The sequence below is a fragment of the Peromyscus leucopus genome, chromosome 8b, assembly GCF_004664715.2.
Source record: "Peromyscus leucopus breed LL Stock chromosome 8b, UCI_PerLeu_2.1, whole genome shotgun sequence".
Taxonomy (NCBI): Eukaryota; Metazoa; Chordata; class Mammalia; order Rodentia; family Cricetidae; genus Peromyscus; species Peromyscus leucopus.
Window position 1 is genome coordinate 9,043,569 of NC_051086.1, and position 13,147 is coordinate 9,056,715.

At 49.6% G+C, this 13,147-nt stretch overlaps 1 protein-coding gene across 23 annotated transcripts in view; it reads left to right on the top strand.

Annotated features, from left to right (window-relative positions):
- Positions 1-13,147, top strand: part of Mapk8ip3 (mitogen-activated protein kinase 8 interacting protein 3) — a 41,160-nt gene that overhangs the window by 22,215 nt on the left and 5,798 nt on the right. For 16 of the 23 annotated variants that reach the window (XM_037200834.1, XM_028854633.1, XM_028854641.2 and 13 more), the window contains 13 exons: positions 1,758-2,004; positions 2,941-3,043; positions 3,547-3,665; positions 6,967-6,978; positions 7,719-7,736; positions 8,840-8,897; positions 9,289-9,441; positions 10,017-10,098; positions 10,960-11,090; positions 11,295-11,351; positions 11,439-11,609; positions 12,253-12,379; positions 12,959-13,054. In XM_037200834.1, coding sequence (XP_037056729.1) covers positions 1,758-2,004; positions 2,941-3,043; positions 3,547-3,665; positions 6,967-6,978; positions 7,719-7,736; positions 8,840-8,897; positions 9,289-9,441; positions 10,017-10,098; positions 10,960-11,090; positions 11,295-11,351; positions 11,439-11,609; positions 12,253-12,379; positions 12,959-13,054 — 1,374 coding nt within the window. The remainder of the gene's footprint in view (positions 1-1,757; positions 2,005-2,940; positions 3,044-3,546; positions 3,666-6,966; positions 6,979-7,718; positions 7,737-8,839; positions 8,898-9,288; positions 9,442-10,016; positions 10,099-10,959; positions 11,091-11,294; positions 11,352-11,438; positions 11,610-12,252; positions 12,380-12,958; positions 13,055-13,147) is intronic. The other 7 variants (XM_028854635.2, XM_028854653.2, XM_028854643.2 and 4 more) reach the window with 4 other exon arrangements.

Here is a 13,147-nt window from a genome sequence, read left to right on the forward strand (position 1 = left end):
TGAGTGGGACTCATACCCCTAGCTTCTTCCTGGCCTGCTTGGAGTTTGTTTTTTGCCCTTTATTTGGTGGTAGCAGCAGAGGTCTACATCTGGAAGGCACCTGGATGACTCTGAAGAGGGACAGGCACAAATCTTTTGAGAGCTACATCTCAAAGGCTCCATGTGAACCATGCTCACGTCTTTTGGCACTCACAAGGATGTAAAGAAGAAAAATGTTTCTCCCTTAACTTATTGGGCAAAAGCTGGATCCACATACAGATCTAGAATTTTGTTACAAAGCCATTTCCAAAGTGACTAGACTACATGCTGGTGTTATTGTCCTCGCCTCAGCATTGCTTGCTAGGACTGAATTGTGTTTGGCTGTGGTCCATCCTGGCCCTTGTAGGATACAGAGCAGCATCCGTGGCCTTCACTAACTTGATGCTGGGAGCGCCAATGAACTCTGACAAGAGAGCAGTCCTTTGCCAAGCATCCCTACACAATTGCTTGTATAGAAATAAAGCAGCTTGGTAGATAAAGCCAGAACCTTGTCCTTTGAAGACATGACTGTATCCAGTACTGAGAGACTCATGCTAGGGCCTGGCAGTGACCTAGTGAGTTGAGCAAAGGCACCCACAGAACCAGCTCTGACCTATGAGACCCAGGTGTACACTGGTTAGTTCATACCTCTGCATTTACCCAGCTCTGTACGGAGCTATATATATAATTCCCTTTCCTCACTACACACTGGTGAACATCTCCTCAGCAGAACACTCTTCTGAAGACATGCCCTCTCTCTGGAAGACAAGGCTCTAGAACCCAGTACAGTGCATTCCTGAGATGTTTAGTCATCATCCTTGGCCTTCCCAACAGAGAAACGAAGAGATCTGAAGGCCAGCTGCTTCCTGGAATGACCAGGGCACCTACTCAGCCCCATGACATATACATTCATCCATATTAGTTAATAGAGGAATGTTTGGGGACAATTTTTATTGAAACTGTGTAGTATTTTTTATCAGCATAAGAAAAGTTTGTTTTTTGTTTCGGTTGAAGTGCCTTTGCACTTGAGTTAAGTGTCTTTTTTTCCCCTCATAAGATTTGTAAGGTTAGCAGCTGGCTTCTGTTAGAGCCTAAGTTTCCTCTAGAACAGCATTGCTGCTCAAGGCTAAACTTGGGTTCAGCTGATGTGTGAGAGAAGCACTCATGATCTACTTAGTGGAAGTCCCAGCCACAGAGTCAGAGAAACAGTGTGGCCCTCTCTACCACTGTCCTCAGCCAGGGCTGAACATTCCTGTCCTAGAAGTAGTAGTAGGCCGTAGTAGTGAAGTACCTTAGTGTACAGCACAACCTGGCCACCCAGTGCCAGGTAGCAACTTTCTTATCCCTAGGTAGAGCCTTTTGCCCTATGCTAGTTAGCCATTGGTTTCTGACGAGCACACAACTGCAAAGGTCACCCACTCTGTCTTCCACCGTGTCCTCTGTGTAGCGTCACATCATCACTTATGATTGTGCTGGGCTGTCCTATGGCAGGTGTCAGCTGAAAGTTCTATCCTGTGAGGTTGTGGCTGCTTCTGGAAAATTGAGGCAGCTGTGGGTGAGCATCAATCGTTCAGGAGTAACTAGGTCAAAAGGAGACCCCTGCCTCTGCAGGTGGGCACAGTGTTGTTTGGTTGTAGCCATGTAACAGAGAAGCAGAGCCGTGGGGTCTCAGCAGCCACCTTATCCATAGCACCATGGCCTACTGTGATGTTCTTCCTCCTTCCTCTGTTTGGCTCTAGTGTCCAAATGATGAGATGTCTGAGTCAGGCCAGTCCTCAGCAGCTGCAACACCCAGTACCACAGGTACCAAATCCAACACACCCACGTCCTCCGTGCCCTCAGCAGCAGTCACACCACTCAATGAGAGCCTACAGCCCCTGGGGGACTATGGCAGTGTCACAAAGAACAACAAGCGGGCCCGAGAGAAGCGCAACAGCCGTAACATGGAGGTCCAGGTGACCCAGGAGATGCGGAATGTCAGCATCGGTATGTAGTCCAGTGCACTGCCTGTTGAGTGGGCCACCAGACATCCCATCCCTGGAGGAAGGTCACATACCTGCTGCTCACTGCCTTCTTTGCCCACACCTGGGAGGAGTTTCTTCCTCTTTGGGTTTTAGCTTGAAGAAATATAATACCTAAGGCCTCTATAACAAGTACCACAGGTAGACAGTTGAAATAGCTGTTCTAGAAGTTAGAAGTAGGATGACCAGGAAGACACAGGCAGGCATAGTCTCTCCAGAGGTCCTTCTTCCTTGGCTTCCCTACAAAGAGCCACCTCCCTGTGTCCTCATGAGGTCTGTGCTTTGATCTTGTAGGGACCCCAGTTGAGTGAGGTGAGCCATATGGCCTCCTTTAACTTTGATCACTTCCTTTAAGACCAGCCTTCAGGCTGAGCATGGTGGTCCACACCTGTAATCCCAGCTCTTGGGAGGCGAAGGTAGGAGGATCAGGAGTTCAAAATCAGCTTAGGGTACATGAGACTCTGTCTCAAAAATAAAATTAAATAAATAAATATTAAAAGACCCAGTTTCTACTTGGCGGTGGTGGTGCACTCCTTTGATCCCGGCACTCAGGAGAGGCAGGTGAATCTCTTGAGTTCAAGGATGGCCAGGGCTACACAGAGAAACCCTGTCTGGGAAAACAAAACAAAAGAAGACCCAGTTTCTAAATGCTGTCACACAGGGCAGGGAGTGGGGTCTACCCTCAACAGTGCATGTCTCTTTGTTCTGGGCCGCCTTCCATAGACTCCCATAGTACTGGAATCTTCATCCACCTGGCCAGTATGAGGAGAACCCTTTTTTGACAGTCCTGTCTAGTGGAAACTAGTGTGAATTCTATAGATGCAGACCTAGGTAGCCTTTATGAATAGGGCAGAAGTTTCAGGCTGTCCCCTGACACCAGATTTCTTATGTTCTGCACTAGGTATGGGTAGCAGTGATGAGTGGTCTGATGTTCAGGACATTATCGACTCCACCCCAGAGCTGGATGTGTGTCCGGAAACCCGTCTGGACCGCACAGGAAGCAGGTGCTCACTCAACCAGGCCCTGGATGAGGGATTCAGTGTGCCTTTGGGGGTGGGGATGAGGTATGATCATCACATCCCAGTCATGTCTGTACCCACAGTGCAGGGTTGTCATTGAACAGGTATGCTGTCAGCTTCCTATCCCTGTGACAAAACAGTGAGTTCAGGACAGGCAGGGCTGCTCCACAGAGGAACCCTTTCCCGGAAAAAAAGATTGATTTTGACTCACAGCTTCAAAAGTTTCAGGGCTTTAGCCTTCGGGCCTGTGGTAACACAGTATTGATGAAGGAAGCATGTGGTGAGAGGAGCCTATGACGTGGAAGAAGGGCTAAGGTCCTCCTAGTACTTTGAAATGCGTACCCTCTGTAATCTCCTTTCCTCCCACCAAGCCCCGCTTCCTAAGGTTGCACCATAGGCTTTTAGTATCTGGGTTTAGTAGACAGGGTTGCTGTCAGGTGGTACGGCAGTGCTGTTCCTAACTGTTCTTTCTGTATGTATCCCAACAGCCCGACCCAGGGAATCGTAAACAAAGCTTTTGGCATCAACACTGACTCCCTGTATCATGAACTATCTACAGCAGGGTCTGAGGTCATCGGGGATGTGGATGAGGGAGCTGACCTCCTAGGTAAACACAGCCTATCACCTAAGACTCTTTGACACTTGGGCTCTGTTGATTTTTTTTTGTTTTGTTTTTTAATTTATGATGAAGGGAAAGTTGTTTTGTTTTTTTTTTTTCTCCTTTGGGTTGAGGACTTTTATTTCATAATCTTACTAAGGTAAATTTTTCATTCTATGAATGTCCCCTAAAGTCTCCAGTTTATAGTTTTAAATTTATCCAGAGTTACACTGCTGGCATTTGGTCCCCTGATGTCTTGTAGGCAGCTGAGTGCTAGGAGCAGGGTCACACGCTGGGAAAGGCTCGAGATGTTGGGCTGCAGTTGCAGCACACACCCATAGCAGCCACTCCTGGATGGCTCCAGAGCCACCCTTCTGTGCTGGGGAAAGGGACAGGCTTCTCACATAGGCCTCCACATCCACTTCTAAGCAGAATAGGACCTTGCTGCTGCTGCTTCTCAGTGCTCCACAGGGAGCAGCAGCTCTGGCTAGGGCTGCCACTTCACAGTCAGGTAGTGAAGGGTGGAAGTTCAGATACATGGGGCACAGGGAATAGTCTTTGAAGTACCTGTGGCCAGGTTATGAGCTTATGTAGCTGGCACTGTGGCCACACAGTCAGGGTGATGGTATTTGTTCTGGGGAAGTGGGCATCAGAGTCCTGTTCTGCTGCAACAAAGACATATCCTTCCCTGTGTGTTGCCGTACATCTCTCACTCTGCTGTCATTTCTGTGGGACAGTGGCCACCCTGAGATAAGGTTGGCATGAGACCCACTCTTGGTAGTATGTTTTAGATCCTTTTTATGTGGGAATGTGGAAGTCAGATGGGTCATAAGGAGCTCAGGCAGTACTCACTACTCTACAGTCTGTGAGTACAGGGCCAAATAACTTACTATGGTGACCAAGTTCTGGAGGAATGTGCTGAGGTCTGTCTCATCTACTTAGATATCTACCCAGGGGCCCTTCTGGCTTGTAGCCACGGCCGCTCGTGTGGTTTTAAAGATTGGTCTGGCACAGATGGCAGGATACAGTGAGTAAGCATACCTGAGCAACGGATGCGGCTCTAGAGACACATCTCCTCAGCTCTCTGAGCATCTCGAAGGCAGGAGAGGGAGAGATGCTATCTTCTCACAAACACAGCCTTAAGTCACTAGGTAAACGCTGCTTTGGATCATCAGCTGGGATAACAGTGATGAACTCTTTGCTCAGGAGTCCTGGCTTTCAGCTCCATGTATCAGCAGCAAAGATAGTAAAAGGTATCTGCCTGGCACACACTATATCTATTCAACGTAAGTTGTAACATGCACTATTTTAAGAAGCTCAGATAAAAAAAAGAAAGCTGCAAATTAAACTATAACACGCCAGTTACTGTTTAAAGCTCCCTACGTGCACACACGCAAGGCCTCAGAAATGCCGAGGAAAACACATTACAGAATGGATGTTTCAGGAGTAGGAAGTATCATGCCAATTTCTGCCTGCACTGTCTCCTGGGAACTTCACACCATGCACCATAAGGGGATTGTGTTTCCATGTACAAATAAGGAAACTGATACTCAGAGAAGCCAAGCAATTCCCCTGCATCACTTAGAGGAATCTGAATTGTGACATGCAGACCCAACCTATGTCATTCTGGTATACAGTGGTTAGACTCCTTCTATAGCAGACTGCCCATGTAGTAACCAGTCCTAGATGTCTAGAAGCAGCTATCCTAGAGAAGTAGACAAACTTGTGTAAGAGAATGGGGTCAGAGCTGTTTGGACTGACGTGAACTCCACTCCGTATGGTAATAAAATGGTTGTCTGATCTTACACCATGAAACAAATTAATTCTAGGTTGATCAGATATTTAAACAAAAATACAAGGGCAGTAAAGCTAAGAAAGGATATTGGAGAGTATTTCCATAAGCCGGGTCTGTACATTACCAAAACCAACAAAGAAAATATCAACATGTGTGACTGTGATAAGAGTATGTGTGTATATTTAGGGTGCCATTCAGTGGACATATGCTTAGCAAGAGCCAGTTTTATCTCCAGCACTCAGAAAAAAAAGTAGGACAAGGAAGTCTGTGTGTGTGTGTGTGTTTGCCATTGAAGCAAATCAAATACAATAGAAAATTAGCGAAGGATAAATTAGAAAAGTGCAGGTGGTATAAAAACAACTCAGCTTCAGGATTAATGAAAAATGAAAGTAAAAATTAATCAAGAGACTTGTAGAGCATTGGCAGGGAGCTGGTGCTTCCTTGCTCTCTGTATGGAGGGCCGAAAGAGGTGTAAACCAGTGGAACAACAGGTAGATGGGCCACAGTTCTCTGGTGATGTGTAGCAGTGTGTCCTGGATGGTCGTGCAGAATAATGAATGCCTTTTGTATGACAGGGGAAGATAGTGATGAGCAGTGATGCAAAACACCCAACGTGCTTAGAGTCCCTGATACCACACTACCTGCCTGGGAGAATGGATAGTGTGGGATGCTTGTCTAGAGGGGGTGAGGAAAGGGATGCCCCTTCTGAACTGGTACTCTACTTTATTAGATTTCTGTGGCAAACATTGTTTTGTTCTTTAAATCAAGTGGGTTTTCATGCTCCTTTTCTCCCCTGAGAAGTACACAAGCAGAACAGAATTTTTTCCTTAAATTTATTGGGGAAAAATAAGTGTTTCCCTACTTTAGTCCCATTTTTTTCCTAGCAGTCGGTACTGAAGTAGGCTGTACCCAGTGAGGTCTGTTCAAACCACTCCATGCTCTCTAGCCCCCCACTACTCTTTGGTTTATTTTCTCTTCACAGTAAGGTAATTTCTCCCTTATCCTCTTCTTGTCCCTCACTCAAGGTTATGTTCTCCCTCTCTCTACTCCTGTAAGTACTGGGCTGAACAGGAGACCCCTGAATTCAGCTCCAGGTGCATATCTGTGATATGTCAGGGCCTCCTTATGTGCACCGGTAGCATGGCCTGTTCCCTCTGGAGGGCTTCCTTGGTATCCTTTGCTCACCACACACATCCTTCTCTCTACAGGCCATTAATTGTTGAGGTCTGCTGGGTTCTAGCCTACTGCTGGGTAGGCTACAGATTTCTGGCAGAGATGAACAAGAACTGGGTTATTCTAGGTCCCTTGGAGAGGGAGGGATGTCCACTTTGGTCTCTCTCTTTAGAGTTTCTGTATCCATGCGATGTGTTGACCTGCTGAGGTGTTTTGTTTTTCATACCCATCAACATAGGAATGGCTGAATCATTGTTGCTTTTTTTTATTTGTTGGTTCTAGTTACCAATTGATCTTTGTTGCTTCCTTCCCTGTCTCTCTGCTTCACTGGACGTGGCCCAGGGGAGTTCTCAGGTGTGTATCTCTCCCATCTGTCTCCGTGTGGTTCCCCTCTTTCCATTGTGGAGAGCAGCTGGAGCAGGGGGTGGGGCATACACGTGGGACTCTCCCCTGCCGCTGACTATCACCAAGGGCTGTGCACACTGACCTCTTATTTCTGTCTGGCTGCTCCAGGACACTTAGCCCCTGTAGCCATGCGCTTTGCTCCCAGCCTGCTACTGCCCCAAATGCCCAAATGGATTGCTCCACTGACTACAGACAGACTTAATATATGAGCCCATCTTCAAGCCAGAAAAGGCCTGAAGGGCTTAGGGCCATTTCTGAGGGATCTACAGAGCCACTAGGAACATAAGACAGTACACCCCAGGAGTTAGGGTGCCATGAGGCCCCTGTCAAGTACAGTCCACCTGGGTAGCCAGGCTGAACTGCTGTGCACAAGAGTCCCTGAGGCCCACATACCCCTGTAATTGTGGCCCTTTAGTGTGTTCAATGGCAGCCAAGCCCCTGGGCACAGCTCCTTATTGTGTGATTTCCTCTGGCTGTCTGCTCTATTGCCCACAGGTAAAGTTCCACAGGAGTCCCTGGCTTCATCCAAGCCTCCTGCCCTCTTGTTCCCTCTGCTGCCAACTCTAACCCAGCCAGAAGTGGCCCCTAACACCTCCCACCTTGCTGTCTACATAGGCTTAACGCGCTTCTTTTCTCTCCCTCCTCCCGCCCTGTTGCCCGTCTCCTGTGGGACTGGGATGCTCCCGTAGTGCGCGATGATTTTTTTGGTAAGGCCAAGGCCCTGCTTAAGTGTCTGTTTTTCCTCTTTCTGGCCTCCTCTCTCTATCCAACATCTTCTCATGCTTCATGAGCCATTTGCTTTGTTCTCCATGGTGGGCAATGGCAGTGAGTGGGGCTTCAGGGCTCCAGGGGCCTCAGGCCTGGGGTGAGGGGCCATCTTTCCATTCTGTTTGAGCTGGGGTGGGAGGTGGCCCTCCCTCCAAGCTGCTGGTCACCATGGATAAACCACTGTCAGTCTCTGAGAGGCTCCATAGGCCCAGGACAGACCTTGCGCCTGGTGTGCTCTCTTAGGCTGCCAGGGGAAAACAGGCCCTGGTTTGAAGCAAAGGAGGTCAGAATGGACATCAGGTTGACCTATCTCCAGCACTTCACTGTGCCCTTGCTGTTTCAGACAATATGGGGAAAGGCTAACCTGAGGATTAAATTTGTTCTTTGGGATATATATTCAGAGAACTCAATCTCTGGCAGAAGGGCTGGGTCAGTTTCCCACAAAAAGGTCCTGTTCTCACATTCACTCCCTCACCATGTTTCCTGACCCCACTGCTAAGGGCCAGGGCCTACCAGACCTACATGTAACCTCATGGTGGCCTGCAACTGCAGTAAGCCGTCATCCTTGGGGCAAAGGTTCTCTCTGAGTACTGTGCTGTCAGCTCTGTCCTTTGTCACAATGCCAACATTTATTTACCAGTGGGTGGCATTGAAAGGCCTTGGTTCATTGTGGGTAAACCGTAGATCTGGAGTAGGGGCATAGCTAAGGCAGGGAATGAAGTGGCATCACAGGGACCACTCCAGGGCCTGCTACGAGAGTGAATTTCTCCTGGGAGCTGGCTAGAAGGAATATCTAGCTCCATGTGAACTCAGGGAAAAGCAGGGCTTTGTACTGGCTATAGAAGAGGCCAGGGATCTCTCCAGGTCTGATTGCCCCTCCTTTTGCAACCCAGCTACCCTGCAGGTTGGAATGTCAAGCCCTCATCCCTGTCCACCTGAAGGCCCAGGGCCAGGACAGTTGTTGTCTGGGGCAGAGGCAGGTGCACTGGAACAAAATCCGCTTGGGGAGGCTCAAGGGAAACCTCACCACCTTTCATTTCAGGGATGGGCAAAGAAGTGGGGAACCTGCTGCTGGAGAACTCACAGCTTCTGGAGACAAAGTAAGAATCTTCTATACCAGCCGGGTCCAACCCAGGCCTGGATGGCCCCTGAAACGTGACTGTTAGCATCGCCTCTAGTGAGAACAATCCATAGGACTCTTGAGTGGTTCCTTGAGAAAGATTACTGTAAGGAGCCTTTAGTGAGGGTGACTGCTCCATTCAGTGCCTGGGTTAAACAGATATTCCCATTCTAGATCAGGATGTACCTGCTAGGATGTGTCAAAGGCCTATACTCCTGATATTCCAGAGGCAGACACAGGAAGAGTATGAGTTTGAAGCTAGCCTGAGCTACATAGCAAGGTTCTGTCTCAAAATAAAACATATAGAAGTCCTTGTCACAAAAGTGTGCACGTGTGCTCTCATTAAGCCCTCATCTCTCTGCCCTTTAAAGAAATGCTTTGAATGTGGTGAAGAATGATCTCATTGCCAAGGTTGACCAACTGTCAGGAGAGCAGGAGGTGCTGAAGGGTGAGCTGGAAGCTGCCAAACAAGCCAAAGTCAAGCTGGAAAACAGAATCAAAGAGCTTGAAGAAGAGCTGAAACGGTGAGAACACCAGAGACTTAGGTTTCCAAACTGCCACCTCTCTATGTCCTTAATAAAGGCAGCCTCCACTTCTGAGATCTCAGAGCCCCTGCTACCCTAGTAACTTTGTGTGCTCTCTGCTCAAGGTCCAGCCACTAGGTAGGTCCATGGTCTGTGTACCCCCTTGTCTCCTCTCAAGTCCTCTGTGCCCTCACCAGGTACAGAGTTCTGCTTCATGTACCCTTCTGGGAATGGTGGTGCCATCCTTAGCTACAGCTCTCACCCTATTCTTCAGGCATGAGGGGCTGATCAGGCACCCACACCTCTGCTCCACAGCCCTCTCATCAGCCAAGGTCAAATCCACATTGTCTTTGTAAATCCTGCACCCTGGTTCTAGCCCCTCCGAGATGGGAAGGACAGTGTAGGGAGGGCCTGTGGGAATTACCTGCTCTGGACTTGCCTGGCCACCAGGATACCTTGATTTACTCCCTCTTGGGCTTGGATCACCCCCTTTTGGTTAGAGCAGCCAAACGTCTGGGCTGTGGAGCACATTCGGCAGAGCTCTTATCCTGCCTGCTTCTTCCCACATCCTATAGAGTCAAGTCAGAGGCAGTAATCGCGCGCCGTGAGCCCAGAGAAGAGGTGGAGGATGTAAGCAGCTATCTCTGTACAGAATTGGTATATCCACTATTAACCTGTGGGCACGGGTGGGCTGGGAATGACAGTGCTTCCTAATCTTGCTGGTTCTTCTGGGCCCTCCTAACTTCTCACTTGTGACCTCTGAACCCAATTCATGTCTTCCTAATCCGTTGAGTGACTTGATGACATCAGACCCTCCCTAGAGTGAGGCAGGGCTGCCTTTTTACCCTTTCCCATTGATGTTTTCTGCAGTCCCAACCGTTTTTTTTCTGTTACCAAAGAGGCTGCAGATACATAGTAAGCATCTGCAGAGTGCAACCAAGCTCTGAGCCTGCACCTCCTCCCCCTCCCCAAATTAGGTCCGGGCTATCATAGTTTGCCCTCCTGTATCACAACACCTTTAGGAGAACAGGCTGGGTTCCTTATAACAGAACAGTCATTTATCTGCTCAGTCATTTGGGGCATGTGATGCTCTGTCCCCCTGCTATAGAGTTTTTTATTTTAGGATAATCTAGGAGAGGCTGAGAACGTGGGTTGTGGACATTTGAATATGAAAGAGTGGCTAGTTCAGACCTCGGCCCTCTTTATTACACTGACCAAAGCAGATTCCGAGTGGGTGGGGCCATGTACATGGAAGACCTGCCTCCTGTGCACTTTCTCCCAACTCCCTCAAGTTCATCCTGCTTAAGCTCAGGGTGCAACTTCGGGAGAAGAGTAGCAGACCCCATTCAGGCCGCCCTGACCCTCTCCCCATGCCCTTGTCACCCCACCATCACTTGTCCCCACTTAGATCTTCCTAACTGTACCCCCGTCTAGGTGGTAGACATCTCAGAAGGAAGCCATATACGCTTGACTGTCCTGCTGTCCCTCATTGGTGGAACCATGTTCTCCCCTTTGCAGGACAAAATCCCCATGGCCCAGCGCCGACGCTTCACAAGGGTGGAGATGGCCCGAGTGCTCATGGAACGAAACCAGTACAAGGAGCGGCTGATGGAGCTGCAGGAGGCCGTGCGGTGGACTGAAATGATTAGGTGTGCCCCCTGCATTTCCTCTGACAGTTCTTGAACCCATTCATGGCTCTGGTTGGATCTATGGTTCCTGAGCTGGAGTTGTAGAATTATAGCAGGCTATGGGGTTGGCTGCTCTCCAACACATTCCCTTTCCCTAGAGGGTTGGAACAGTCTGGAGGGCCCCAGAGTCAGCTGGTTCAGCTCCTCCTTTACCCTTCCTTACAGAGCATCTAGGGAACACCCATCTGTCCAGGAAAAGAAGAAGTCCACTATCTGGCAGTTGTGAGTATGGTGCTCTAGGGAGGGAGAGGCTTCTGTTGGCCTGCCGTTACTCCACACATGGCTCAACTCTCTGTGTCTCCATGGCAGCTTCAGCCGCCTCTTCAGCTCCTCATCCAGCCCTCCTCCGGCCAAACGGTCCTACCCATCTGTGAACATTCACTACAAGTCACCCACCGCAGCCGGCTTCAGCCAGCGTCGCAGCCATGCCATGTGCCAGATCTCAGCTGGCAGCCGACCCCTGGAGTTCTTCCCTGACGAGTGGGTGTCCTCAGCCCCCTGCGTCTTCAGCCTACTAAGGGAGAGGGCCAGGTGTCCTAAGCCCATTCCACTCCATTCTTGAAGTTGGAGAGCAGAGCTTTAGTTGGCTGACTGTGGAACAGGCAGGGAAGAGGACAGCTTCTATCTAGGCCCACTACCCCCAGCAAGAACTAGTGCTCAGGTACTGTCTGAATCCCTTTTGGCAGGAACTGCAGTTCTTAGGGACCATTCACTTAGTCTCTGAAGACTGTGCTGGGTCCCACAGTACCCCTGCCTCCTCTTTGTAGCCTTAGGGTCTGAATACTGCCGCTGACACTTGGTTGTGCATCTTGCTGTCACAAGGAGCTGTAGCAGGCCACCTTCGTGAGTAACCACTGGTAATCTCACCTAGGTTACACTGCCATCTGAACCTCAGTGCCCAGCAGAAAACAGGCCCCAGAAACAGTTGGAAATGACCTCTTAAGCCCAGGGTCACACCCCATAGTGGGGGAAGTTACTGTATGTCAGATGAGTACCCCCTATCCCAGGAAAGGCAAAGACAGATTCAGGTGGGCTCTGAGACATGGCACACTACCAGGAAGATCAGTGGGACTGTGGGTGCCCCAGCCTCACACAGACTGCTCACATTTTTCTTCTCACCCAGTGACTGCACCTCTTCTGCCCGGCGGGAGCAGAAGCGGGAGCAGTATCGCCAGGTTCGAGAACACGTGCGCAATGATGATGGGAGGCTGCAGGCCTGTGGTTGGAGCCTGCCTGCCAAGTACAAGCAGGTACTTGGGGCAAAGGGTCTTGTCCAGAGGGTGTTGTGGGGGTGGCATCACCAAGGCCCAGCACAATGGTGGTGCGGTACCAGGAGGCACAATGTACGTGAGAAGCCAGGAGGGTACCCCCTCCTACCTGACATTGGTGGATCTGTAACTCTGAGAGTATTCTAGTTTGCTTTCTTTTGCTATGATAAAATACTGTCCAGACCAGCTTGGGTGAAGAATGGGTTTATTTGACTTATACTTCCATCATCAAGGAAAACTGAAGCAGAAATCACGGAGGAACGTTTACTGGCTTGTTTTCCATTGCATACTCAATTTGTTTTCTTATACAGCTCAGGACCACCTGCCCAGGGTGGCACCTCCTATATACATGCCTACCAACCAATCTGATGGGGTCTGATGTTCCCTTTTCCCTGGTGATTCTAGCTTGTGTTAAGTTGACAGAATCTAACTAGCACAGAAGGCAGGAGAGCCAGACCCAATGCATTGTCCACCAGACGCCAATGGGCAGCTGACTCAGCCTTCTACAGACCAATGTGTCTCCCTTGGCTGCATACTACAGTACCTCCTGCTCTGTTGCAGCTGAGCCCCAATGGAGGCCAGGAAGACAACCGGATGAAAAATGTGCCTGTCCCTGTGTATTGCCGCCCTCTGGTGGAGAAGGACCCCACAATGAAGGTGAGCACTGAGGACCCTGGGCAAAGGGTAGTCTCCATTGCTAGAGCCCCTGAGGGGCCAGCCGAGGAGCCGGTATGCCTGGACCCACAGCCC